General features: G+C 36.7%; 3 protein-coding genes across 7 annotated transcripts; 2 read left to right on the forward strand and 1 right to left on the reverse strand.

Annotated features, from left to right (window-relative positions):
- Positions 1–929: 929 nt before the first annotated feature.
- Positions 930–4,697, reverse strand: LOC135152878 (uncharacterized; the record flags this gene model as incomplete). Its single annotated transcript, XM_064094032.1, has 1 exon — positions 930–4,697. A coding segment is annotated over exon 1 (3,510 nt), but the record flags the coding sequence as incomplete, so codon positions are not given.
- Positions 4,698–8,383: 3,686 nt separating this feature from the next.
- On the forward strand, positions 8,384–12,131 carry LOC108221887 (BEL1-like homeodomain protein 9). 4 transcript variants are annotated; one of them, XM_064093012.1, is made up of 5 exons: positions 8,384–8,525; positions 9,259–10,359; positions 10,424–10,791; positions 10,871–10,931; positions 11,383–12,131. In XM_064093012.1, exons 2-5 carry the CDS (start codon positions 9,292–9,294, stop codon positions 11,794–11,796), a joined length of 1,911 nt encoding a protein of 636 aa, XP_063949082.1. In that variant the 5' UTR covers positions 8,384–8,525; positions 9,259–9,291; the 3' UTR covers positions 11,797–12,131. The 4 variants fall into 4 exon arrangements, with proteins under 4 accessions (XP_063949082.1, XP_063949084.1, XP_063949083.1 ...); XM_064093014.1 differs by having other exon boundaries at positions 9,268–10,359; XM_064093013.1 differs by lacking the exon at positions 8,384–8,525 and adding an exon at positions 8,537–9,051.
- A 7,450-nt stretch (positions 12,132–19,581) lies between these two features.
- On the forward strand, positions 19,582–24,381 carry LOC108223664 (E3 ubiquitin-protein ligase WAV3). 2 transcript variants are annotated; one of them, XM_017398028.2, is made up of 2 exons: positions 19,582–20,131; positions 21,897–24,381. In XM_017398028.2, exons 1-2 carry the CDS (start codon positions 19,901–19,903, stop codon positions 23,823–23,825), a joined length of 2,160 nt encoding a protein of 719 aa, XP_017253517.1. In that variant the 5' UTR covers positions 19,582–19,900; the 3' UTR covers positions 23,826–24,381. The 2 variants fall into 2 exon arrangements, with proteins under 2 accessions (XP_017253517.1, XP_017253518.1); XM_017398029.2 differs by lacking the exon at positions 19,582–20,131 and adding an exon at positions 20,213–21,315.
- The last annotated feature ends 2,824 nt before the right edge of the window (positions 24,382–27,205 follow it).

Consider the following 27,205-nt stretch of genomic DNA (forward strand, 5'->3'; position numbering starts at 1 on the left):
CGGAAAAGGACCATAGAATCTGGCAGCCAATTTCTCACATATACGCCGAGCCAGTGATTGCTGTCGGTATGGTTGTAGCTTCAAATACACCAATTCCCCCACCTGAAACTCGACATCCCTGTGATGTGCATCCGCATACTTTTTCATGCGGTGCTGAGCTCGGACTAACTGGGACTTAATCTCATCCAGGAGTGCATCACGCTCCAATAACTGGTTCTCCAATTCAGCCACTGCAGTGCTGCCTTTCTCAAAACGCACCAGTGCAGGTGGGTCACGACCATACACCACTTTAAAAGGGGTGCAATTTAAAGACGCCTGAAAAGAGGTGTTATACCAATACTCGAGCCATGGGAGCCACTTAGCCCACGAGGTGGGTTGTCCATTAATAAAACAGCGCAGATAGCATTCCATAGTCTTATTTACCACTTCAGTTTGGCCGTCGGACTGAGGATGGTATGCTGAACTACGATGCAGCTTGGTCCCTTGGGACTGAAAAAGCTCTTTCCAGAAATTGCTCAAAAACACCCGATCGCGGTCTGAGACAATAGTAGCTGGAATTCCATGGTGTCGGACTACTTCCCTTATAAAGATCTGGGCTACTGAGTGGGCTGTATAAGGGTGCTTAATCCCGATAAAGTGGGCGTATTTGGACAACCGGTCTACCACCACCAAAACTGTATCCACCCCCTGGCATCGTGGTAATCCCTCCACGAAATCCAATGAAATGTCCTCCCAAATCTGCGTAGGTATCGGAAGTGGCTGTAAGAGTCCTGCTGGCTTCAAGGAAGCAACCTTGTTTTGTTGGCAGATCCCACATGCCTGTACGTAGAGCTTCACTGCTCTGCGCATACCCGCCCAAAACCATTCCTGGGCCAACCGCTGGTACGTTCGAAACTCACCGGAATGACCCCCCACTGCACTATTTGATACTCCTCCAACAATTGTTGCACTAAAGTGGATTGGGCAGGGATGACAATGCGTCCTTTATACTTTAAAATGTCATGATCCACAGAGTAGCCCTTTGGAACTGGCCGCCCCTCTTTAATATCCATCTGCAGCTGTTGAATAAATTGGTCAGCCTGGATTTGAGGTAGAAGAGTGACCCAGTTCACTCCACACGCTGTAACAAGGGCTCCTAATTCAGTTTGGGCGACAAACTCTCGTGACAAAGCATCAGCGATCCGGTTTGAGGCACCGGATTTGTAGTGAATATCAAAAGAGAACCCCATCAATTTGAAAACCCAGCGTTGATATTCGCCCCCTACTTCTCGCTGTTCAAACAGAAACCGCAGGCTTTGTTGATCGGTGCGCACAACAAACTTCCTACCCATTAAGTAGTGTCGCCACTTTTGGACCGCAAACACAATCGCCATCAATTCCTTTTCATAAATCGACTTCAAACGATTACGGGGCCCCAACAGCTTGCTGAAATAGGCGATTGGGTGATTGTTCTGCAGTAAAACGGCCCCAACACCGAACCCCGAAGCATCGGTTTCGACGACAAACTGCTGTTCAAAATCAGGCAAGACCAGGATTGGGGCTTCCATCATTGCCCGTTTGAGAGTCTGGAAGGCCGTAGTAGCTTGGTCAGTCCAGTGGTAATTGTCCTTTTTTAACTGATCTGTGAGGGGGGCTGCGATATGAGCGTAGTTCCGAATGAATTTTCGGTAATACCCCGTGAGACCCAAAAAACCCCTCAACTCTTTGAGAGAAGTCGGCAGGGGCCATGCCTGCATAGAGTGAATTTTCTCCTCATCTACGGACACCCCAGCTGCTGAGATAACATGCCCCAAATAAGCGACCTTATCTTGCCCAAATACACACTTCTTCTTATTGACATACAACTGATGCTGCTGCAGCACCTGGAACACAGACCCAACATGCTCAATGTGCTCCTCTGAACTGTGGCTGTAGATCAAAATGTCGTCGAAAAAGACAAGCACAAACTTCCGTAGAAACGGCCTAAACACATCATTCATGATAGCTTGGAAGGTTGCTGGACCATTGGTCACGCCAAAGGGCAAAACCCGAAACTCATAGTGTCCCTCGTGCGTACGAAACGCCGTTTTAGGGATGTCTTCCTCACGCATACGAACCTGATGGTACCCAGACTTTAAGTCCAACTTTGTAAAAATCACTGCGCCCTTCAGCTCATCTAGAAGCTCGTCAATTACCGGAATGGGAAATTTGTCCGGCACTATAACTTTGTTTAGAGCTCTGTAATCGACGCAAAAGCGCCATGATCCGTCTTTCTTTTTAACCAACAGGACCGGGCTCGAGAAGGGGCTACTGGACAGCTGAATAATGCCTGCCTTCAACATATCATTGACTAGTTTCTCAATTTCATTTTTCTGAACTTGCGGGTAACGGTAGGGGCGGACATTAATTGGGTCCGTGCCTTCTTTCAAAACAATAGCGTGGTCATGACTGCGTTTCGGAGGCAACTCATTCGGCCAATCAAAAATCCTCTTATACTGCACTAAGGTGGCTTGCAGAAACGACGGGCACACCACCTCCTGTGACTCCCCCATGATTTCCCCCGTGGCCAGAAAATTAAATTCCACCAAGTAACCTTGCTTCTCTTTACGGAGGTTATGGATCATGGCCTTTAACGAAATACCACTGCGGCCCAAAGAAGGATCACCTCGTAAAGTCACTGAATCTCCACCCAACTGAAAACGAATGGTCTGAGTTTTCCAGTTTGTAGTCATAGTCCCTAGTTTCTCCAACCATTGTATCCCCAAAATTACATCAGAGTTGCCCAAATCTAACGGCAGGAAATCCTCCACAATGACTAACCCTTGCACCTCGACCACCACTGATTTACAGAGGCCAGAGCCTTGTACCGAATCCCCTGTCCCCAATGACACCCCAAAATCTTTAGATGGAAGTACTGGGATCCCCAACTTGTTAACCGCCTCCTTCGAAATGAAATTATGCGTAGCCCCGGGATCCACCATAATTACCACCTCACTACTACCAATTTGACCCCGGAGTTTCAAGGTACGCGGACTAGTGAGGCCCATGACAGAATTTAATGAAATTTCAGGTTGGGGGGAGTTGGGACAAACCTCGCTGGGCTCCTCCGAACTAGGACTCGGGATGCCATGGTCCGTTTCATCATCCTCTGTATCAGCTGTCAAAAGCACGCTTAACTCCTTGCGCTTATAGCGGTGGCCCAGTGACCATTTATCATCACACCTGTAACAAAGGCCTTTCTCTCTTTTAAGCTGGAGCTCTTTGTCACTGAGGCGTCTAACCTCGCCACTCCCACCTATACTTGCCCCTGAGGAACCTGGAACCCTTGGGGAGACAGAGCCCGTTGAATAAGTAGAATTTGTGGTCTTAAAAGACTGTGAAGGGGCCAATTGAGAGAAAGAGCTTTTACTAGATGCCATGGCCCATGCTCTAGTGGTGTCTCGCTTCTGCCCGCCTATACGGAGCTTATCTTCAACCATCATAGCTAAATCCATTGCTTGGTCCAGGTTTTTAGGTCCCAACAAACGGACCTCCACTCTCACCTCATCCTTCAACCCATTCAAGAATTGTCCCTTCGCGATTTCCTCCGGTACCCTGTCCAGTGGGGCGAGAAGCTCAATAAACTTTCTCCGATAGTCCCCCACACTCCCAGTCTGCTTATGAGCTAACCACTGTTCCTGGAGTGTCCCAGTTGCAGTGGAACGAAACTGGCGGCGAACCATTGTTTTCATTTCTTCCCAATTTTGGATCGGCCTCCAACGATTTTCCCACTGAAACCACAACAGAGCATCACCCTCGAGGGCTACAATGGCTGCCTCCAACTTGTCCTCCTCAGATAATCGATAAAACTGATGATATCTCTCTGCCCGTAAGATCCACCCATCTGGGTTGACCCCATCAAACAGGGGCATGTCGAGTTTCTTAAATCGCCAATTAGTGTTCTGCCCACTGAAGTTTGACCCCACGCCTGGGCCGCCCCCGGAACCCCTTCCGCCATGACTACCATCTCCAAACCCCACTCCTTTACCGTGGTGACTACTCTCGCCCATGTCCCCAAATCGCTCGAATTGCGACACAACTCCAGGGTGAGGCTGTTCGGCTGAGCTGTGGGGCATCTGAGTGTGTTTCGAGATTAGATCTCGCATTTTCACTCGCATCTCAGCCTGGAACTTGACCTGGTCATCCTTCAACATACCAATGAGGGCTTCGTGATGTTCTCGTGTACGATTAATTCGGCCCTCCAGTCGGGCGGTGGTTTCATCGATCTGGGCTTCCTGTCGTTGAAATGTTTCCTCAAAACTTTTCACGAAACGCCCCGTGAGGGACTGCTCCATGGCTGCCATGCCAGCCTTAATAGCGGCGGATACTTCTGCCGCCACCGTCTCTCGGAGAGTGCTCTGAAGCGACTGAAGCTGCTCCTCTAAATTCTCAACCCGCTGTGCCGCCGTAGGGGGTCCCATCGTCACCGCTCTGATACCAATTTGGAACAGATTACTACGGAAATATGATTGTTCACTCTACTGAATAGTAATTAACACAGTTCAGCTTCACTACTACAATATTTAGGTCTACTTCTACTACAATTAACCCCAATTCGAGGAAGAGGACGCCTCCTTAAGACATATAAAATTACTACAGACTTTGCATACCCTAACCAACCCTATCGCATTCTTTTTATACTCCTTCTTGTGAAACTACCATCTTGCCCTTCAGCCCTTCTCATGTGCTATTTTTTTTACGCCTTTGAAAAGTCAACAGTGGCTGTGGCCCCCCTTGATTCCTTGCACCTTATTTTTCGAGATGGTGAAGAAAAAAGGAAAAAGTTACGTACATTCAGATCAATATACAATGAAATAATAAAAATATTATTTTAAGATTAACAAGACAATCAATCCAAACATATAAATATATAAATACATAAATTTATCATTATATACTACATATGACATATGTATAGATCTTTTGGTGCTACTGGGACTAGGGGTGAACATGGGTCGGGTTGGGGCGGGTTTTTAGAAAAATCCGACCCAACCCAATTAGTTCGGGTTAACAAAAATTTAACCCATTAATTAAAAAAAAATTAGATAACCCAACCTTACTCAACCCAATTAATTCGGGTTGGGTCGGGTTGGTTTGGGTTAAACTTGCAAATATAATAATAATAATAATTTAGTCACTCGCACATTGATAGCTAGGAACAATCAGCATATGTTAATCAGTTACTATGAATCATTCATTAGTCCATACGTAAGTTTCTGATTGAAAAAGAAAAACCTACTTCATTAGTGAAACATTTGAACAATAGTGAAATAATAAAAAATTGTTGTATATACACTTAGTTATGGACTCTTATTTATAAGGTGCACATCGATAGCTAGGAAAAATTGGCATATGTTACTCAGTTACTATGAATCATTCACCAATATTAGTCCATACCTAAGTTTCTGATTGAAAAAGAAAACCCGCTTCATTAGTGAAACATTTGAACAATAGTGAAATAATAAAAAATTGTTGTATATATACTCAGCTATGGACTCTTATTTACAAGGTGTACATCAATTCATTAACATATCATTAATCATATTCAGATTCCAAAGGCCATCTATTACATTTTATAGTTATCAAGATATTTAAAATTATCCATATATTATTATAAATATAAAGACACATCCTAAAAAAATCAAATTTAGATTAAAGATTGATCGAGATAAATTCAAAAATGTAAAATAAACCTGTAAGTATTATATATATAATCGGGTTGGGTTGGGTTAGTTTACCCAACCCAACTTAATCGGGTTTTTTAAAAATTAACCCATTCATTTTTCGGTTTTGAACGGGTCGGGTTATTCGGCCTGAAAAGAGGTTGGTTTGGATTGGGTTAGCGGGTTGAACGAGTTTATGTTCACCCCTAACTGGGACAGTAATACCCTAGACATTCTGTTTTAGTTGCCTTATCCAAGACCCGGCCCTGGCTGGGAGATGGGTCAGCCTACCCCAACGTGCTTGCGAACCACCGATTACCTCTACAGTGTATCTATCTTCTGTATTGCCAGGAGCTGTCTCTACTGAACTCATCAAAGATATGATTGTGTAAAATAATTATAACGTGGGAGAGGTGTAGAACTGTGAGTTTGTACGCAAGAGCAGAGGAAGTAGTAAAGATGTATAGTCATTTCAGTTCCGTGTACTGTGTACGTGCTTTGTAACCAGACCTGTTATTTGTCTTTTCCTTATCGCCCATGCACGTACTAAAAATACAAAATAATTTAGAATACTTACTGTAGTTACCTAGCAAAAACAAACCAGCTCACAAATAAACAAACATCATATAGGGACCAGGGTCATACAAAAATAAGACAAATATCATTTTTCAGTTTGTTCTCCATGTCACATGCTAAATATTAAATTATAAAATTATATACATATATCTTATTTTGATTGATGTAGTTTTATATTATTAAGAAGTATGACTAATCAAAATAAATTTGTAGAAAAGCCGATTATTTTCACCTGTTCTTGGCAGGGAACATTAAACCAGGTTTATTTAACATGCCCCGCTTGTTTTACGGGTTCACTGTCCCAGAAATATGACCATGGCGTCACTGTATCTCTTTCCTCAATTCTGCTGCTGCTTCTTCAGATCTTTGTTTTTATTCTAGCTAGGAGTACTTGTGTATTTTGGAGTATATCTCAGTGCACGTACGAACATATGCATGATTGTTATACAGTATAATATGAACAGGTTTTCCAGATTTGGAACTCGAATCTATACCATTTTGTAACTTGAATGATTATGACTTACGGTGTGTATTGGCTACTGCATGCACAGTAAAAGTAGTTGGATATAACCAAATTTGAGTTTGAAGTTTTAAAATACAAGTGTGGCAATATTAGTAAAGTTGTCACATTAATGAATATAAAAAGTTAATTACAAATAGTGCATCTAATTGGCCAACATTCTTTTTTACAACTAAAAAGTAAAAGAGAAACAAATTGGTCAACATTCAACACAAAACCCTCTTTTAAACCACACAAAACCGCTTACAAAATTAGTTTGGCAACGGAAGAAAGCGTTATAAGTGTTTTCTTATCTAAAAATCAATTTTAAATTAAAATTTGGGTGGTGCTCAAAATAAAATTGAGATCGAAATAAAATTTGGGGGTGCACACATGACCTACACCAGAAAGACCCTACATTTATTTAAGCCTATATGTCAATTTATCTCTTGTATGTTTCAGCTCTAGAGCATGTCTAATGAGCTATATATTCAAAAATGTTTTTAATTCTACATTTAAAGATATTTAAAGAGAATGCGAAAAAATAGTACTCCAATAAATTTTTAGTGATTATTTAAATTTGTAAGAGCCTCATGTTTCTACTCTCTTTTTAAAAAGCTTTTAAGTGCTATTAACTTATTATCGTTGAAATTTATATTTTTTTTTTCTAATTCTATTCACATCTCTCTCCAACTTTTCTCTCAGATAATAAGAGCAATTCCAACAATATTTTAGTTCATTCCACAAATTTAATATAAAATATTAGATCCTAATAATTTAAGACATCGATAGCTATTCTCATCTTCAACAATATTTCTTGTGTAATATTTTATCATTAAAAAGTATTATTATCACAAAAAGTGAAGAGAATGAAAGTATTTGTTTTTAATATATATTATAAAATATAAGTTAGGAGAGTAGTAAGCTAAAGATAAGGAATGATAAGAAGATATTAGTAGTTTAAGGATTCACTAGGATACTTTTGGAGTGGTTTTCTCCCCACATTTTTTATATTTTAGGTTAAGATTTCATTTCGGAAACTATTATGTATTATATACAATATCAGCAAACATTCTCTAGAATTTCTCTTAGATTCGAACCATAGCCGATAATAGAACTAGAATAAATATTTTTTGTTTCCTACTCACACGAGCCCATATCCTTGTTTTTTTATCAATCTCTAATGACACAAATCAGTCGAAGTAAATTAATTTTGACTCGGGCTTTATTTTCGACTCTTTTATATTCAAACGTCAGTGATCCCGTCAAAATCATCTTTTTTTCGATTGTAAATAGTCGAAATTAGGTATTTTCAACCACTTTTTTTTTAATCGAAAATAGCTATTTTTTTAGTAATGAAGCCAATTTTTCATTTATAAGTGAGAATTTATGAAATTGAAAATACTAACTTATCTTATTCTGAACTTTTAACTGAACAAATTTTTATGAGAACACTTTCAAAAATATTTTATTATAGTATTAATTATTTTCATACCTAATGAGTTGCGGATAACAAAAACGTTAACCAAGCACAGAACTTACTCGTCACTCATAAACAATTAGTTATTTTATTTAACTACTTATAAGTTAGAGTATAAGTTACCACTTTATACATATTGTACTTGTCTTTCTCTGACCTACCCAGCAAAGTCCGTTTCTGTAATTCCTTCAATTAGCCTATCTAGAAAAATACGTCTTTCATTAATCCTTCATGCAGGTATTTGAGAGCTCTGCTGATAATCAAGAGTTGCTTTAATGTACTAAGAAAGGTAAAATTTTGGTTCCAGTCTCAATAGGAATCCAAGATGTGTCTTCGTTCATATATTGTACTTGTTAATTATCTTCATACGCTTAATTTGTCTTCTGATATTTGCTAATATCTAAAAAAAACTATGGAAGTGGATCTTGTTCAAATTTCAGCTTCAGGTACAGTGCATGATCTTCACTTGATTTATGAGTTTGACGGAGTTCATTTTTAATAATTAGGGCTTTCATGTGACAAAGAGTAACGCCAATTACTTGACAGGCTTTATGATTCTTTTGTTTAAGCTAATTTAGCTTTTATCTGGGATTTCTTTATTCTTTTGCGTAGTGGCAGGTTATCACTAGCCGAGTAAAAACTAAATTATACACTGTTTTTAAACAGTCTTTCACTGTTCTCCTTTTTTCTTGTTACCAAGAATCAACAGTGTTTCATGCTTACTTTCTCCAGTTTGTAAGAACTGTGCTTCTTACCTTTCTTGTTCTCCACTAGTTAGAATTCATTTGACCAGCTTTTCACCTATTACAACACAGGTATAACTCGTACTTGCAAGAATTCTCTTCTTCTCTCTTTATTTAATTTCTCCGATGAATTGTAGATATTTATATAGGTACACAGTCAATTAGTCTTGTTTTGGCTAAGGTCTGAATTTTCAACTGTGCCTCTTATAACCGAGGTTGCAAAAAAAATATTCATTATTACAATTTATTGTTGGTTATGTAGAATTTATTTTTGGCCAGATTTTATAGGATCAAATACAGCCGAAGGATTTGATGGAGATGAACAACATTCCTGGAGGCGGATCGCATGTTGCGCAGCATAGATGGCGTGATAAGCTAAGAGCTCAACAGCAGAATTCTTTTGACCATAATTTTGAACAATTGTGGCTTCATCAAGTGCATATCCCGGATCCTGATGACCAGTTTCGTAATTCTAAGTATGGGACATTATCGCCGCATGATCAAACTGTGTTTTCATCCCAAACGCTGAATTCTGCGACAAAATGTTCACAAAATGACTGTTTTAGCAATTCAATGATTTCTAGCTATCTTCCGCACCCGGATTCATCATCCAACCTCAACTTGTTGGCTGACAATTACACGGGTAATCTGAATGCATCTTTTCTTGCAGATGTAACAAACGATGTTTGTGCATACCCTAGGCAGCCTCATTGTTATAGTTATCAAGATGTTGCACATTCGTCATTAGGTGAAAGTAGCAATAATATTATAACTTCTCCATTTGACTACCAAAATACCCTTGTGAATGTTGAAGAGCTTGATATGGCTAGGTATAGTGCAAAGGATTCAAATGAAGTACTCCTTCATTTTCTTCCGAGTTTCGGTGAGAGTAACTCATTATCTAACACACCGGTGGATCAAGCCTTCCGACAATGGAATGTCGAAAGTGTAGCAAATAAGAGTCATGATCCACAAGGCTTATCATTGTCGCTTTCAGTTGATATCCTAGAGTCTAGTAATTTAGACGAAACTCGGTGTTCCAAGGCCTTGAAGTACTCTAATTATTTGTGTTCGACTTCTAAGCAGTCATGCGCAGGAAGTAAAGGCGGGTTCGGTGTCGAATACGGTCGCAGAAACATACACAATGTAGCTGGGCCGCATGGTCCTTTCACAGGTTATGCTTCTATTCTGAAGGATTCAAAATATCTGAAGCCGACGCTGGAGTTGTTGGAGGATCTGTGTGGCTCGAAACAAAAAATAAGTGAAATTTATCCGGATAAAATAGACGACGAAGAGGAGTTCTTAGGAAGCAGCGCTAGTGAATCTTCTTGGCCTACATATCATAAAAAGATGGTAAATTTGTTGTATCTGCAACAAGAGGTTAGTTAGCTAGCTTGTGTTTCTAACAATTTAAATGAATGATTATTAATTCACTCGTTAACAGGTTTGCAGAAAATACAAACAATATCAGCAGCAAATGCAGATGGTGATTTCGTCATTCGAATCAGTGGAAGGTGTTAGTTCTGCAACCCCCTACATTTCGGTGGCTGTCAAGACAATCTCCATGAACTTTCGGTGCCTCAAGGACGCGATCTCGGACCAACTCAAACACACGGGAAAAGAATTAGGAGAGGCTTTGTCATCGCCAACTGCGGGTACTAGTAGTCATACTATTCTAAAGCAAAAAACTTGTGCGAGCAATCATCGTGTCTCCAGATTTGAAAAACAACCTGTTTGGAAGCCTCAGAGAGGCCTCCCTGAACGCGCTGTGTCCGTGCTTAGAGCTTGGCTTTTTGAACACTTTCTTCACCCGTAAGGATCTCCTCCCTAACACCCTCTCCTATCCTTCTAAATTTGTGTAGTTGATGTAGATTCCATTTTGAACACTCAGGTACCCAACAGATAGTGATAAGCATATGCTGGCTATTCAAACTGGATTAACTCGAAATCAGGTAAGAAAATCATAATATAGTTCCTTCAACCAAATAGGCACACATGTTACTAATGATCCTCTCTAAAGTACTCCCTCCGTCCCTATTTATCTGTCCATTTTGGAAGTAAAAATTTGTCCCTATTTATCTGTCCTTTTATACTTTCAAAACTAATTTAATGATAGTTTTTCAAATATATCTCCATAATTTCAATTTTCAAGGCTTGACTTATTTAAAACTTGGTTGAATTCATGTTTTCAAGACATAAAGTAGGGGTATTCCACCATTTTCAAGATATTAATTAGAGGCATTTAATAAAAAAGTTCATACAATCAATTATTCCTTGGTATGTGGTTTTTTTTTCCAAAATGGACAGATAAAAAGGGACGGAGGAAGTAATATTTTTTTCTCAGTTCCGAGGATTTTGCTTTTTAAATGTATTTTTTCGACTCCTTGAATTTGTTTTGTACAGGTCTCGAACTGGTTCATCAATGCACGAGTGCGTATCTGGAAACCAATGGTTGAGGAAATACATTCCCTCGAAACAAAAGCTCTGGCAGAAGCAAGCTCACGCATGACAAGAGATAAAGTCCGCGAGAAGATGGTTTCGGAATGTGCTAGCCTCCAATATAATTATGACCATCCAGCAAACAGGCAATCTGGAATGGATGCATTTACGAACAATGATAGGAGATCAAGGGAAGATTTCTGGAATGAGGAGAAACGATCAAGAACTGAATGTCATATTCCTGTTAGCATAGACGGCTCCTTGGTGAGTTTAGTGCCGTATCAACAAGAGCAAGATGGACAGGGAAATGTGTCACTTACATTGGGTCTCAGGCAAAATGTGCAGCAACAGATGCATCAACATGGACAACATTTGTGAGGTCAGATCATGATTAGTGATTTCGATGTTTTATAATGTGTAACTAAATTTTATGGGAATAAACGTGTAGATGACGTGTTGACTAGAATAAATTTAACCTTGTGCATGACATTGTAATGATCTGGTTGTTGTATTTGTTCATGCATGTAGGGAGATGTAATAGATGCCATTTGTTATGGCGGATCTAATAACGAATATTTGAAGTTGTCCAACTATATTTCATGTACTTGTATTATATGATACTTATAAATTATTATTAGCATTAACAATTACATGATGCAGCAAGTATAAGGAAAAGAGATGATATACAAGGCCCGTTTGATTTGCAGAAGCAATTACTTTTGACTTCTATATTTTTTGATTGTTTGTGTAAATAAATTAAAGCATTTTTAAAAATCTAAGAATACAAGTTTTTCACTCACAACTTGTACTTTTTTTTCAAACATTTTATTAACTTATTTATTTCTCACTTTTACTCTATTTCTTTAATATGAGCAAAAAATCACTTCTTTTAAATTAATCCAAACTGTCTCCTAAACTTATCTGTGTGCAGTAGCTTGAGTAGCACTGGCAGATGCAGTCTATTTTAAGAAATGGATACTGGGCTTATGTGTTTCGGGCTTTCGATGTGTGGTTATCCTGTGCTTAAAAGTCCTGGGTGAAATTCATCGGCCCAGCCCCCACGATATCACAGATATCATGAAAGTTAACCTTATTTTATATTAGCAGAATCAATTTACAAATATACTTCATTTTATTATTATTATTATTATCATGCAAAAACATATTTCTTGTTTTACTCTTCCCTTAACCCGTACATATCATCACTAATACTTTAAAGCTACAGGCTTAACATATTTGATGTTTTTTAATACGACTCAAATTATATAAAAATGGGTTGAGTGATAGGATAAGTACCCATGTCAATTGTAGACATTGTTCATCTTATATTAGTCGGATGATTAAACCACTTGCTAATTTATCTGATTGGAGTACTCCCCCGGCCTTAAGCATGCCATTTGGAGCCTTAATACTCATATATTCTGTTAACGGGAGAAACTGGTTAACAACAGATATGGGCACTTACGTGATTGTAGGGAGAATATCCGAAGAACACGGGACGGGAAGTGATGGATGATGTAGCTGATCTTGTGTTTGATCCTCGAGAGAAAGAGAAAAAGTGTTCTCAAGCGTTTCTCAGCAAGAATCAGATAATTAGCACAAGAGGCCTACGCACCCTTATTTATAGGGGTTCAAACTACCACGTAGTTCTTACGGGCCAAACTTCTTAACATGGGCTAAGTGTCAGTCCGGTCCATCAAAGCCCAGGCCCGTAGAACCTTGAGGGCAGCCGTCAGGAGAGGCCCGTGCTCGCATGGCCTAGGCCCATATGGCAAGAGGCTGTCATGGAGCGGGTCAGAGAATAGATATCGATCCAATAAGTCCTCGTTTGGGGCGAGGAAGCCCAATCATCCTCTATGGGGCGAGGGAGCCCGATCATCCTCTATGGGGCGAGGGAGCCCGTTCATCATCTATGGGGCGAGGGATCCCGTTCATCCTCTATCGGACGAGAGAGCCCGTTCATCGTTTTATGGGGTGATGTAACCCGATGTGGAAGGCGTAGCCTTAATGATGAGAGCCTAAAGGACTTAGTAGAATAAAACATGTGACCCTTCTGATGAGGCCACCTTGTAGTGAAAGGATGAGGCCAAGAGGCCTAGCTGGAGAATGAGCCCTAGGGTGATGACCCCTGAGAGGCATGAGGCCATAAAGCAGTGAGGCCCTAGGCTCATTGGTATATTTTCATGATGACCCCTAAGGGTGATGGTCCCTTGGGGGCTCTTCTTCAAGTCTTCATCAATATTCCCCGTCATGGGACCTCATTGATGAGGCACCTTATAAGAATGATGAGCCCAAAAGACTTGGTCCAAATAGGCTGTTGATCCCAGTATCTGTGGCCCAACCTCCTCTCTCTCTGATAAACTGGATAAATCTTCATAAATATAGGTGGAGGAGACCACCTTGGTGATCCATGCCTGATTATGGGTCTGCCGAGACCCATGTCGATTTTTGTGCATAACATATTTCATCATGAATGTTCAGTATATAAAACCTTTGTATTTGTCATAACTATGTTACTCAACTTGTACAATATTTTTAAAATTTGACGTCTTTCAATACATTAAAAACATAGAGCGGAGAGGGATTTTAATTTTTATTTAAATTTTATAATTTTAACTATTGCGGTGTCCGAAGCAGTAAGATTTTTTTGTCTGCTGCGGACTGCGGTGTCCAATTGCTTCAGGAATATCGTTCGGATGTTGAATATTCTGAAGAAATGTTATTAATTGTAAGCACGTGAATAGGGTGAATCTCTCTGTCTAGTTGTTAGATAGGAGGGCGGAATATGGTTTGGCAATGGAATAATAATATTTAAACACGTGAATATGCAGCAACTCAATTAAACTAGTTTCGATCTTATTATGGTGTCAATTCACGTGTAATAATTACTTAAATATTTAATATCAGAACGCCTCTTTCTTTCTCACAGTTTGGTATATAGCCTTCACCAGTTCGCCTAGTTTCCTCGAGAGAAAGATAGAGTAATCATAATTAGGTCCCAAACATGATTAGCATCGAGTGCAATCAAGTGCTTTCATTTTTATCAAATTAGATTAATATAGATTCATATTTAACACTTGTCCTCAGTTGAATATACAAACAATATTGGATTGCTTGGCTTAATTTAATAAAAAAAATTTATATTGAAAAGTAATGTTTAGTTTATATGTTTAGAAAGTTCGTTTTATATTCACAATTTATTGGATATAAAAATTATCAATATAATAATAAATCATTTAAAAAAAATAATCCTTCACGTTTGTAAAATCAAATTTCAAAAATAAAAATAAATTACTAAAAAATTAGAATTTTCAATTTTTTAGATTCTAATTATTTAACTTTAAAGAAGTTGACTTATAAATTTTTTATACAAAAAGTAGGAATAAATTGATTGTGACTTATAATTCCGGAAACTGTAATTTTAGGAGTCGTTTGGCCAAGTCTAAAATAAAACGAAATATTGCTTAAAGTAAAGAAGTGGAGTAGAAGTGAGAAGTAAATAAGTTAATAAAGTGTTTGGAAAATAAGCAAAAGTTATGAGAGTGAAGCTAATATTCATAATTTTTTAAAAGTGCTTCTACTTTTTTACACAAACATGTCAAAAAAAATAAAAATCACAAGCTGAAGTTGCTTCTTATTCCAAACATGCCCTTATCTGCATCAAACCGCCTCTATAATTATTTGATTATTTTTTTTCAAATAATATTCAAAATCATGCGATCGCACTTCTCAAGAGATTATTTTACTCTTAGTCTGGTAGTCGACATAGTAATTCTCCTCACTCTTTTCCAGATTATATAGTTGTTTAGTTATGTTTTGTTACTATTAGGCGGCCTTGGAAATGTATTCGGTGAATTTTGTTTCCAAGTGGCTACCCTGTACCCATTGACTGAACTTTTTCTTAAATTTCTGCATGCATGTTCTATAAAAATAATAATAAAGCAAAAGGCAAATATAGAAGTAGTAATAAGTTTGACAACTAGCCAGCACAAGTAGCTAGTGTGCCATAATAAGAAGGGATTGACCATTGGCATGTCAAATTAGCATTATCTTATTCAGCCCACTTCGTTGATTCTTGACAGCCTGTGTTTTGCTTGTGGAATACAGTATTATTATCCGACTCCTCTCAAACTACAGCTCAAGGGAGTTACATTTTGTATGGTTGAGCATTCAAAGTAAAACTTCATATGGTTGAAAACATTCAGAGTTCCGGATTATCTGCTTCATGTAGACTTATTGGTTTGGTATTGCATTGGGAACATTTTGTAGATTCATTGCACCCCCACCCACAACTCCAGCTAAGACTCATTTTAACCATACTGTCCAAATATAGGTGCAACTTACTAGAAAGTATGGGTGCCTGGCTGTAGCAGCAAAACTCATCCGTCTGGTTACATGTATATATTCACCGATCGTTGAGTGATAATGGAGAACGTTTACAATTAAAATTTTAAAATTTTGAAGGAAGGTCTCTATTAATATTTTATATTATATTTTAACACTTTTTTCCATTTGAAATTATATTTTTTTAGTTGAAGAATGGATCACGGACGCTCATCTCTCGGACAATTAATGTCTTCGTGTCCATATTAAATTATGAAAATATTGGGAAAGACGGAGAGTGAAAGTTGATACTTCTGTCAAATCTAACTCTGGTATTGTATTAAGAACTGTTCTATCTAGAATTTTAAATTGTTACGGAAAAATCCCATTTTATGTTATATTTCAACGAACAATTATAACCCGCATTATTTTCTATGTACTGCTATGTATTTCTCATAGCATATTGTGTTATTCCGACTTGTATATTATATGCATTGTTCTAATTACATCATAAACATTAATTAATTTAGATTTCACACACCAAACAGGATACTTAATAAGTTTGCTTTGATATATAAATAGATTAAACTAACTCTACAATAGGAGTATAATGAAATGAAAATTGACATATATGAAAGGTGAAGGCACCCAAGGCCCTCAGCACTTATTAAAGATGCCATTCGACGATATGTTCCCCAGCAAAAGATGCACTAAACTTTAGATTGACTTGCAACAGAAAGTTTTGTAATCTACCTAGAAGCAAATAGACAACAGCCAGACCCACACCAAAAGAGCACCAGAGATTCTCTCTGTAATGGTTTCATCACAATATTTTTCACTATGCGTGTGTGAGTGGGATTTTAAATCATGGCTTGTGTCACAAATGATATTATTTTCAGAAAAAAAAAACATAGAATACAAGTGAGCTGTGAGTACGAACTAGAACTAATAGTTTATCAAGATTAAAATAATTTCTGAAATTAAGTCAACGTTACGAAGTCAATTCACCACTATCTTCGAGAGAAATGTCGTGGTTACAGAATTGTTCAAAATTTTAATTTATTAAGAAGCACAAATTATATTTTGGAGTATTTAAATTTTGGGGTCCGTACAAATAAACTTGAGATATTTTGGATCTTGATGACTTTTGTTTCTGAGATTTTTTTTTCTAGATCTCTGACTTACAAGGTAGGTGAGAGGGTAATGTGTCACTTGGTGAAGCCATGTATGGGGTAATTTGTATTAGAAACACCTCATACTTAAGGACATATAGTTGACATTACATGTGAGATACTGAACTAAGATGGAGACATTGTACCCATAATTAAATTTACATTCCACTTGAATGCTTCTATTTATTGCCTTCAACTTTCGTGAAAGCTTCAAATTTACACGAACATAGTTACATTCTTGATTGATGCTTAGGTTTCGTTCAACATAGAGTGTGAAAGTTCAACAACTTTGTTTTTGGTCATTATTTTTACCAACACTTTGGACTTGTGACACATGTTTAGCGGGGTTGTTTAGCTGATTGAATAGTAAAATTATTATTATTAATTTTTTTTATGATTTTATATTCATTTTAGAAAAAATTATTAAAATATTATTTCTTGACCAAGCAGCATGAATCTGGTTCAAATTCTTGTTAAGTTTAGGGACTCTTGGTAGATATTAAACTCTTATGCAATTACACCGATGATTTACATGAAGATGTAAGAATATATAATAAAATCTAATAAATTTTGTTTTGATGAACAAGACATTAACGCCATATAATTCTATACAAAATTAATTAAAATCATAATTTTCTTATATCTTATATGTGTTACAAAAAAAATCACAAGGACTTAGCAAAAAAAAATCACAAGGGAAACTACATTCTTCTTTTTAACTATTTTTAATCATGTTGCATGTAATTAATTTGGATTGCAAATTTTATATAACTAAATTTCAATGTGCATGTATATTGCAAAAGAAAATCCAAAGAATTATTCTTTTACTAATCTTTCATTATACGTATATTAAAAAAAATTGTTTGTTAATGCAAAACAACAAGTAACGTTTTAGCATTGTATAACATATTTGTATGAGAAAAAATTGCCCACTTCTGACATCAAATATCAGAGGGTCGAATATACGATTCTATAACGCATACACACACGTCAAGAGCAGATATTTGTGGTTCACGATAAAACAAACTATGAGAAACAGAGGATGATTTTAAATGCCGACTAAAGCCGGTGAACTAAAAATTGGATGTTTGTTCGGTCAGATGACATTTGACAATATATAAGGAGTCAAATACTAATAGGATGGCGATGGCCAACACTGTAATTTGTTTCCAAAAGAATAATTATGTAACTCCATTGATGGTAGAGTTAATATACGGTAACTCAGAAGATATATTTTAAAATAGTAGATTATAAGAATTTGAATAAATATTATAAGACTATTGAAGATGTTTATCGGTGTATTTTTATTTTCAATTTCTCTAAAAGAAAAACAAGGCAAACCTTTTTTCATAATGATAAACATATGATGTTATTTAGAGATATTTATAATGATAATTTGGAGATAAAAGAGCTCGTCATTACAAATATATGGTATTATTTGGAGTTCACCGATAGATTACTAGCAATTAATTGATGAAAGTAGTTTTCATGTGACATATTAATTTTTAATTGATAGACCAGAATATACAGCTAAAATTGGTAAGATAGTTTTTATATTATGAAAAATCATTTTTCAAAAAGTTTGAAATAAGAAGAATTGAAATAGACTTTCAAAAACAATATGAATAAAGAAATGTATGTGATCTAAAAAAAAATAATATTTGAAACTATATTTATGCTACAAAAGTAGATTTTTCTAATTAAAGCATCTTTTGCTAATATATTTTTATCAAAATGTTGAATAAATTTTTAATAATCAAGATTGTTTACAGACTTACGGATAAATAGATCGAAGAAATAGGCTTTAGTATATTAAAAGAATCATGAAAAAATATTATAAAATAAAGACCTATTAACCAGCTCAAATGTCGATCAACCAAAATCATTAAGATTTAATTTTCACTAATATGACATATATAAATATTGGCGGAACGTGTTAAGAATATATATGGTATTCATAGTATTTATGCCAAAAAATCTCTATTTAATTAAAATAAAAACATCATAAAATACACTTTATGAAATACATATGAATCTTTTTAGTGTGCATCATAACAAATTTTTTTTTGACGTAGATAAAAGATTTTTATTACTGAATTTTTTATGGAGCCATCATTTAAATCAGATGGGAGTGGTCCAATTCCAACAATTAACTAAAAAATAGTTATTAAAAACGAAAAATTCAATAAACATATAAATTCCTCTTACCCGTCGAAGGACACAACCAGCTGTATGCCCGTACGAATATTTAATTTCGTCTCAACACCATAATTTTGGTAAAAAATTTAACGGAAGGGAAAATCAAAGTTGATAAACGGTAAACGGTCTTTCTAATGTGTGCCCAAGGCACACAATAATCACTAAATTCTATAAAAATGGCCTATTGGTCTATTCTGATTCGTGGAGTTGATGTGAATGCAGGGGGCCATTATCATTAATTACTCATCCACCAATAAAAAGAGCTATTTTTATTGGAGTTAGGGACTATTGTGTGCCCATAGAAAATCCCAAGGGTAAATAGTTGGACCGAAAAAGACCAAACTAACTAAAGAGGTGGTTAATTAGTTACAAACCCTCCTCCCTCCATTTACTTCTCTCTTCCGCCAACTAACTTATCTCCCTTTAGACTGGGGCCAAAGTCAAACCTCTCTTTACATTTTTACCCCTCTCATCTCTCTCCTCCTCATCTCTCCCATCTCTCTTTTATTAACTCCTCTCTCTTACACATCTCTCCTTCACTTCTTCCTCGTAAACATAAACTCCTCACTTTCTCTCTCCACAAAATCTCCCCTCTCTCTCTATATCTACACACAATAAAATATACAAGCCTATCGGATACCGTGTTACTAAATTCAACGAACAAGTATTTGGAGATCTGCTCTCTCTCTAGAATGTCGTTCCTTTAACATCTCAACAACATTTAGTTTTCTCATATATATGTATGCATATTGTGTGTGATTGTTTCTCTCTCTAGAAATTACTAGACGATGGCGAGCAAATGGAGGAAAGCGAAGATGGCGTTAGGGCTGAACACGTGTCTGTATGTACCCAAGACGTTAGAGGACGCTCCTCCGGCCGCCGGAACTCGGTTCTCCGACGCGTCTGGCCTATCGCCGACGGCTTCTCAGGCGGAGTCTCAGCGGCTTCAAATGCCGACCACTCCTACTCCGTCTTCTTCGGGCCTTCGCTTGCCTAAACATACCAGCAAATCATCAAAGGTCCGTACGCACACGTATATAAATCGTTTTGTTATTGTGTGATTTATTCTGATTAATATTTCAATTTTATTCACGGATTTTGCAATGTTAGGGTTAGGTTTTTTTGTATTTATTTTAATTATTGTGAATTAACTAGATTTTTGTTACATGTGTGTGTCTGCGCTCAAGTGAGGATAATTAATTTTGTAACTTTTGAATAAGATTTTTACGAGTGCAGAATAATTGTTGTCATGAGTCAAGCTCCAAGCGGATAGATATATATGGATATATAATTAGAGTGATGTTTTATGTCAAATTTTAAGGGTTTGAATTCGGAAATTATGAGGATTAATGTTGTTTATTTGTCGTGAGGTGTTAAACACACTTAAACTATGCAATAATCTAGTATTATAGTTGATTCTTAAGTATCTTGTTGGGTCCAAGATAATAAGGTAAGACTGTGTGGGTTCACGTGATAGATATGCAAATGCAGTAATGTATGTAGAGATACCATATAATGGAGCTTGGGAGGAGAGATGGGTAATTATTTTTAATGTGTTGTAGTTTTCAGCTAGCACACTGTGGTTTTTGTGGAGAGAAAAAGTGCAAGTAGGGAGTAGGAGTGTAGGCCCATTGCCTTTGGGGGTTTGGCCATATTACAAAAGAACAACTATATACAAAGAAAGTGCCTTGTATAGTCAGCAATTGCACAGTTTCACATACATATAGCCAATCAATCTTTTCTTGTCTTCTCTCCTCTTTTGATTATACAAAAGTTTGGGCCTGGGAGGCTGTTGATTAGGGATTTGGTTGTAGTAATTAGAGAAGGGGGTTGAAAAACAATGGAAAATTTTGTGGAAAATAGTGATTTGTAGTAATTCTTTTGAAAATGTTTCTTTGATCAGTTTCTTTTTTATGCCTTAAAAGCTTCATCACCCTGAGTTGGGCCACTTAGGTGGTTTCTTGATTAACTTGCTTTTGGAAAAAGTTCCCTTGTTGGGTTGTACTGTTACTAGTTCTTTAGTTTGCTTTGACTATGTGGGTGTGGGTGACTTTATTTATGGGTCATACTATGGGATATCTACATGTAGTTGTTTTTTCATTACCCAAGATTCTTTTTATATGATCTGGAGCTGTACCCATTTTATGAATGAGAAGGTGGTGGTACCATTTCTTGAAGTCTCCGGTGGACCTTACACCACATGGTACTGACCTTTGAAGCACTCAAGTAACAGTTAAATAATATGCCTTTCTGCAGACACAGGGTCTGTCATTGTACTATACTTATGTTTAATCTTAACAGCAATCATATGATTAAATAGCTGAATTCTGAAAGGTGATAATTTGCTTAGCACTCTTCTCAGAACTTGGTCATGGGAATTAGTTGGCTCTAGTGATTTTAATTTATTCTTTAAATGTAAGATTATGAATTTTATCGGACATATTAAGAATGACGTTAGTAGGGTTTTAGTAATATGGATAATAAATTGATTATTGTATCTGACATCTACTCAGGATAGGTGTATTGTTACCCTACTGTTTATCTGTTGCTAATAAGGAATTAATTCAGTATCTAATATAAGTAATCAATTGATCTCTTTACCAATCTAACATAGTCTCTATTCTTGAATTTTAATGTTAAATGATAAAATTCTTTATTTGGCTTTGCATACATGGAATTATGTTAGTATTGTCTTTCATAGCTGCACAGTTTATCTTGGATACGTCGTTTTATTTTAGTTGTCTCTATGTTCTCCCTTTGATTTGCATATCTTTGCTTTTGCAGACGATGTGTTCAATTTGCTTGACCACCATGAAACCAGGCCAGGGACATGCCATTTTCACTGCAGAATGTTCACACTCCTTCCACTTCCATTGCATCACCAATAATGTAAAACATGGAAACCAGATTTGCCCGGTTTGTCGAGCAAAATGGAAGGAAGTTCCATTTCAAAGTCCTGCTTCTGATCTTTCTGGTAGACGTTCTAGAATTAGTCGTGGCGTTTGGCCTCAAGACAATGGTTGGATGACTGTAGTTCAACGGCTCCCTCATTCCCGTCCTGATGCAAATCGCCATATTTCTCCACTTCGTCAAGCCCATGAACCAAGTGTCTTCGATGATGATGAACTCATGGATCACCAACGTGAGGTTACTGCAAAAAGTTCATCTGACAATACTTATACTAGTGACCAGTCAATTGGGGCAATAGAAATAAAGACATATCCTGAGGTTTCTTCTGTTGCAAGATCAGCATCTCATAGCAACTTTAACATATTATTACATCTTAAAGCTCCCATTAGTGGAGAGCAACACAATGGTGAAGACCAGGCTATTTCAAATTCTCAGAACCCTCGTGCTCCAGTAGATCTTGTCACTGTACTTGACATCAGTGGTAGCATGGCTGGTACAAAGCTTGTTTTGCTAAAACGAGCAATGGGATTCGTTATACAAAATCTAGGGCCTTCTGACAGGCTTTCGGTCATTGCTTTCTCCTCCACAGCTCGACGCCTCTTTCCACTTCGCAGGATGACAGACGCTGGAAGGCAGGAAGCCCTGCAGGCTGTTAATGCACTCATTTCAAATGGTGGCACAAATATTGCTGAGGGGCTGAGAAAGGGTGCCAAGGTAATGACAGATCGCAAATGTAAGAGCCCAGTCAGCAGTATTATACTCCTATCTGACGGGCAGGATACATATACCATCACAAGTCCCCGTACTAATTCCAGAACTGATTACCAGTCACTCCTTCCATCCTCCATGCGCCGTGGTAGTGGTGCAGGCCCCCACATTCCAGTTCATTCATTTGGTTTCGGTGCAGATCATGACGCGGTTTCAATGCACTCAATCTCTGAAGCCTCTGGGGGGACATTTTCTTTCATAGAAGCGGAGAGTGTAATTCAGGATGCTTTTGCACAATGCATCGGAGGGCTATTAAGTGTCGTGGTGCAGGAACTCCAGGTGGTAGTTGATTGTGTTAATCCAAGTTTGTGTCTGAACTCAATAAAAGCTGGGAATTACAAATCCACTGTAACAGCCGATGCAAGAACGGGCTTCATAGAAGTCGGGGATCTGTATGCTGAAGAAGAGAGAGATTTTCTGGTAATACTGGACATTCCAGTTGATAAATACAGTGCTGACATGACATTGATAAATGTTAAATATCATTACAAAGATCCTATCACAAAAGAATTAGTGAGCTTGGAAGAATCCAGGAATGTGGTAATTCAAAGGCCTGAAGATGCTGGACAACTTTCAGTGTCCATGGAAGTGGACAGGCAGCGAAATAGGCTTTGTGCAGCAGAAGCAATGGCCGAAGCACGGGCAGCTGCTGAACGTGGTGATTTAACCGCTGCAGTGTCTGTCCTTGAGCAATGTCGTAAACAACTGTCAGAGACGGTGTCAGCAAAAGCTGGCGATAGGTTGTGTGTTGCACTAGGTGCTGAATTAAAGGAAATGCAAGAGAGGATGGCAAACCGTCGTGTCTACGAGTCCTCAGGGAGGGCTTATGTTCTGTCCGGTTTAAGCTCACATTCATGGCAGCGAGCAACTGCAAGAGGTGATTCTATGGATAGTACAACTCTAATGCATGCTTATCAGACCCCATCAATGGTTGACATGGTCACTCGGTCCCAGACAATGTATTTTGGGAGTCCGTCACCTCAATTACCAGCTAGACCTGCTCGGTCATTTTCCACACAACCACAGCCAAGGTGACAAGTAAGGTATCTTTAAAGATTCTCCTCGGTTTCTGTTCACTGTCGCTTGATATCTTACTTCTCTTAAAATCGGTCTTGGTAACACGGAGAACCTCTTAAAGACAGTTGCGGTACTACTGGGAGACTCTTGTTTTGCATTTACTTTATACAAGGGGGTATATTTGTTTGTGTACATGAATAAGGTCAGCAGAGACTGGGAATTTTCAAGGATAATTGGTGGAAAATGGACAAACTGGTTTAGGGTTTACAATCAATATACGGGGTTGTATATAAGGAGAAGAGATGGGCTGGTTTTAGAATTTTAATTTGAAAAAGGAAAAGGGGTTAAGCCTTGTAATTGTGGGTGGTTACTGAAGAAATACTTAACACAAAAAGGTGAGGTAACTTCTTTTGGTTATTTTCTTAAGTCTCTACTTAAGCATGTTGCACTTGTCGACATAGTATTTCGTTTTTGTATGGTATATTGGTATATGATTTATTCGCTCATCCATGTTAATCTAAAGCTTTTCATTGGTGTTTTTTGTATAAGTTGCTTCCTTTGAATTCATATATTAGCACTCCATTGTATTCAATTTTTTATTTTTTATTGCCTTTCATTGTATCTGATAATTTATTTTATATTAGCACTACTTTGGATAATTTTATATTTATAGATTATTTATAAATTATTAAAAAAGTAATAACAAATTAAATCTGATAATTTATTTATTTTAATGAATAATTTGATTTTTTTAATTAAAAGTTCATAAAAATAAAATAAGATGATTAAAGAAGTACTTATCTTATCGAAAAAGTGATAAATCAAGCAGCTAAATGGTATATTTAACTTATATGAAAAAAACGTACGTAAACAATCACGATAGAGCATAAAAAAGAAAAAAAAAACGTAGAATAAACTGATAAGAGATTTATTCTCTATTTATCAAGTTACTACACTAGATTTAAGATTCAAAACAACCAATTAGCATATCCTGGTTTGAAGTTCTGACTTCTGCACTGTCCCTCGGTCTATAATATTTTCTTGATCTATTTAACTGCAAACAGTGGCGGAGGCAGAACACAATGCTCAAGGGGGCATTTTTTAATTTTTAACATTCTAAGGGTAATTTTTAACATTCCAGAAGGCACAAGGAGTAATATTTTGTAGATTAATATTGTCAAATATGTGGATCTCATATAAAAACATATACATTTTTCTGAAACTTATGGGGGCATGGGCACCAGAAGGCCCCATGTCCCTTCGCCACTGACTGCAAACAATATGTATAATTTACACAAAACTAATACCAAAGTAATATATAAATGCAATTTGTTTATACGGTTTTTCTATGGTGTGCCCATGGGCACACATTAAGCACCAAAATTTATGAAATTGGAGGGTTTCTATTGGCTTACCTTCTTTAATAATGGTTGACCCCCCTGCATTTACAACAACCACACCAATCAAAACCCTCCATTTTTATTAATGTTAGTGCTTAGTATGTGCCCATGGGCACACACTAGCCAAACCGTTGTTTATATATTACTCTTAGAATCTTAGTTGGATATACAATGTTTAAATAAGCGTCTTCCTTGTCCGGTGGCAAGGCCACAGAGCTTTAATTGCACTTTTGTGGGTCGGGCCACTCCTTTTTGAGCTAGATTGTCGGATGAGCCAAATTTATTTATACAGTAAACTCAGCGAACACGGTGTATGCCGGCATATATCCTTGGTTTCTGTTCCTCGTACCATTTAATTTTATACATTCATTATTCGACGCATGTTTAATGTTTTTATAAAGTACTTCTTCTGTTCTATTTTAGTTGTCATTGATTTTGTGCCGGTCAAATTGATTAAAATTTGACTGAAATTTATTAATATTTTATTAATTAAAAAAAAAATATGTCACCGGAAATAACTTTTAATCTAATTTAAAATGTAATTTTCAGTTTTTTAAAATAATGAAAGAGTGACTTATAATCTTTGGTCAAAAATTAGTCAATCTGACCAACAAAAATAGAAATGTGACAACTAAAATGAGACGGAGGGAGTATGATTTTATAATTTATTTTTATAATATTTTTCTGTAAATAAATTAATAATAAAATTGTATTCAAAAAAATCTTAAAAATTAGTTATAGAATAATATTTTATAAGAGCATTAAATTACGTCCGGTAAATCATTGAGCGGCATGGGAACATTTACAAAAATGAGTTAAAACTAAATATCCAAAAATTTGGTTGCTGATTTATAATCCGGCATAATACATTATAACCGTCAGATTATTTAAATTATATTAATTATGACCGTTAATTGAATTTTCTGTATTTCACTAAGATGTTACTAGAATTTTAAGATTCAAATCCCCACATAATATATTAAAATAAATAAGTGATTTAAATATATATAAAATTTTGTTAATTATGAAAATACATGCATAGTATAATTTAAACCAGGAGTTATAAATAAGACAATGACCCTATTTAGAAATCAGAGGTTTTGGGAAAAATTAGGTTTGATCATTAGAATCCACTGATATTAGTGTTTTATAGTTAATGGATTGAAACAAAGATTTTGATAAAAATAGTTTGTGTTAGGAAAAATGAATGAATCACTTGTTTATCAAACAATTTTATAGAAAACTATTAATTCAATCGGGTACTCAAAACATTGTTTCAATCCACCAGTCAAAAACGGGTTTATATAACTGTTGGTGGGTACGGAAGACTAATGTGTACCGGAGATTTAATTTAATACACTAACCATGTGGTATTTCTTTGGTAAAAAAAAACAACAAGTGGTATTTAATTAGTGAACAAAAATCACAAAAATAATGGAAAAAATTCACAAAAATAATGAAAAAAAACATCGGGAAAAAAGCTTAAGCTTAGCTCCGTATTACTTGAATCCCCTGTAGTGGAACATGGAAGACAGATTGTAAAACTGATCAGCAAAAATCAGAGATTACGAGCAAGAAGATCTGAAAACAGACTTCCAGTTAGAGTCGGTGCATCTTTGATGTAAAATACTGAGTTAATGAGCACATAATATGATATATATATATCATATAAGATGTCAAGATTTATTAAAAAAACAAACTTTTATGTATATAATATAATATAAATATTTTTTTTAAAAAATATTTTGGTTATTCGGTTTTTTCGGTTAATTCGGTAAAAAAACCGAAAAAACCGAAATACCGAAATAGCCAGAAAACCATAACCGAATTATGAACCGAAATATTTCGGTTCGGTTAACCGAACCGAAATATTTCGGTAATTTCGGTTCGGTATTCGGTTAACCGAACCGAATACTCAGCCCTAATCCATGGCACATAATCATGCCCTTGTATTTCACACGCGCAAATATATACGAAACTAACGAAGCACGGTGCGAC

Source organism: Daucus carota, chromosome 5 (genome assembly GCF_001625215.2).
Source record: "Daucus carota subsp. sativus chromosome 5, DH1 v3.0, whole genome shotgun sequence".
Classification (NCBI taxonomy): Eukaryota; Viridiplantae; Streptophyta; class Magnoliopsida; order Apiales; family Apiaceae; genus Daucus; species Daucus carota.

What these genes read in the sequence shown, in the direction of transcription:
- LOC108221887 (XM_064093012.1), top strand. Translation starts at nt 9,292, where the DNA reads ATGGAGATGAACAACATTCCTGGAGGCGGATCGCATGTTGCGCAGCAT. An exon ending in TTTGAACACTTTCTTCACCC is followed by an intron (nt 10,792 to 10,870) that starts GTAAGGATCTCC and finishes TTGAACACTCAG; the next exon opens with GTACCCAACAGATAGTGATA. An exon ending in CTGGATTAACTCGAAATCAG is followed by an intron (nt 10,932 to 11,382) that starts GTAAGAAAATCA and finishes TGTTTTGTACAG; the next exon opens with GTCTCGAACTGGTTCATCAA.
- LOC108223664 (XM_017398028.2), top strand. Translation starts at nt 19,901, where the DNA reads ATGGCGAGCAAATGGAGGAAAGCGAAGATGGCGTTAGGGCTGAACACG. An exon ending in ATACCAGCAAATCATCAAAG is followed by an intron (nt 20,132 to 21,896) that starts GTCCGTACGCAC and finishes TTGCTTTTGCAG; the next exon opens with ACGATGTGTTCAATTTGCTT.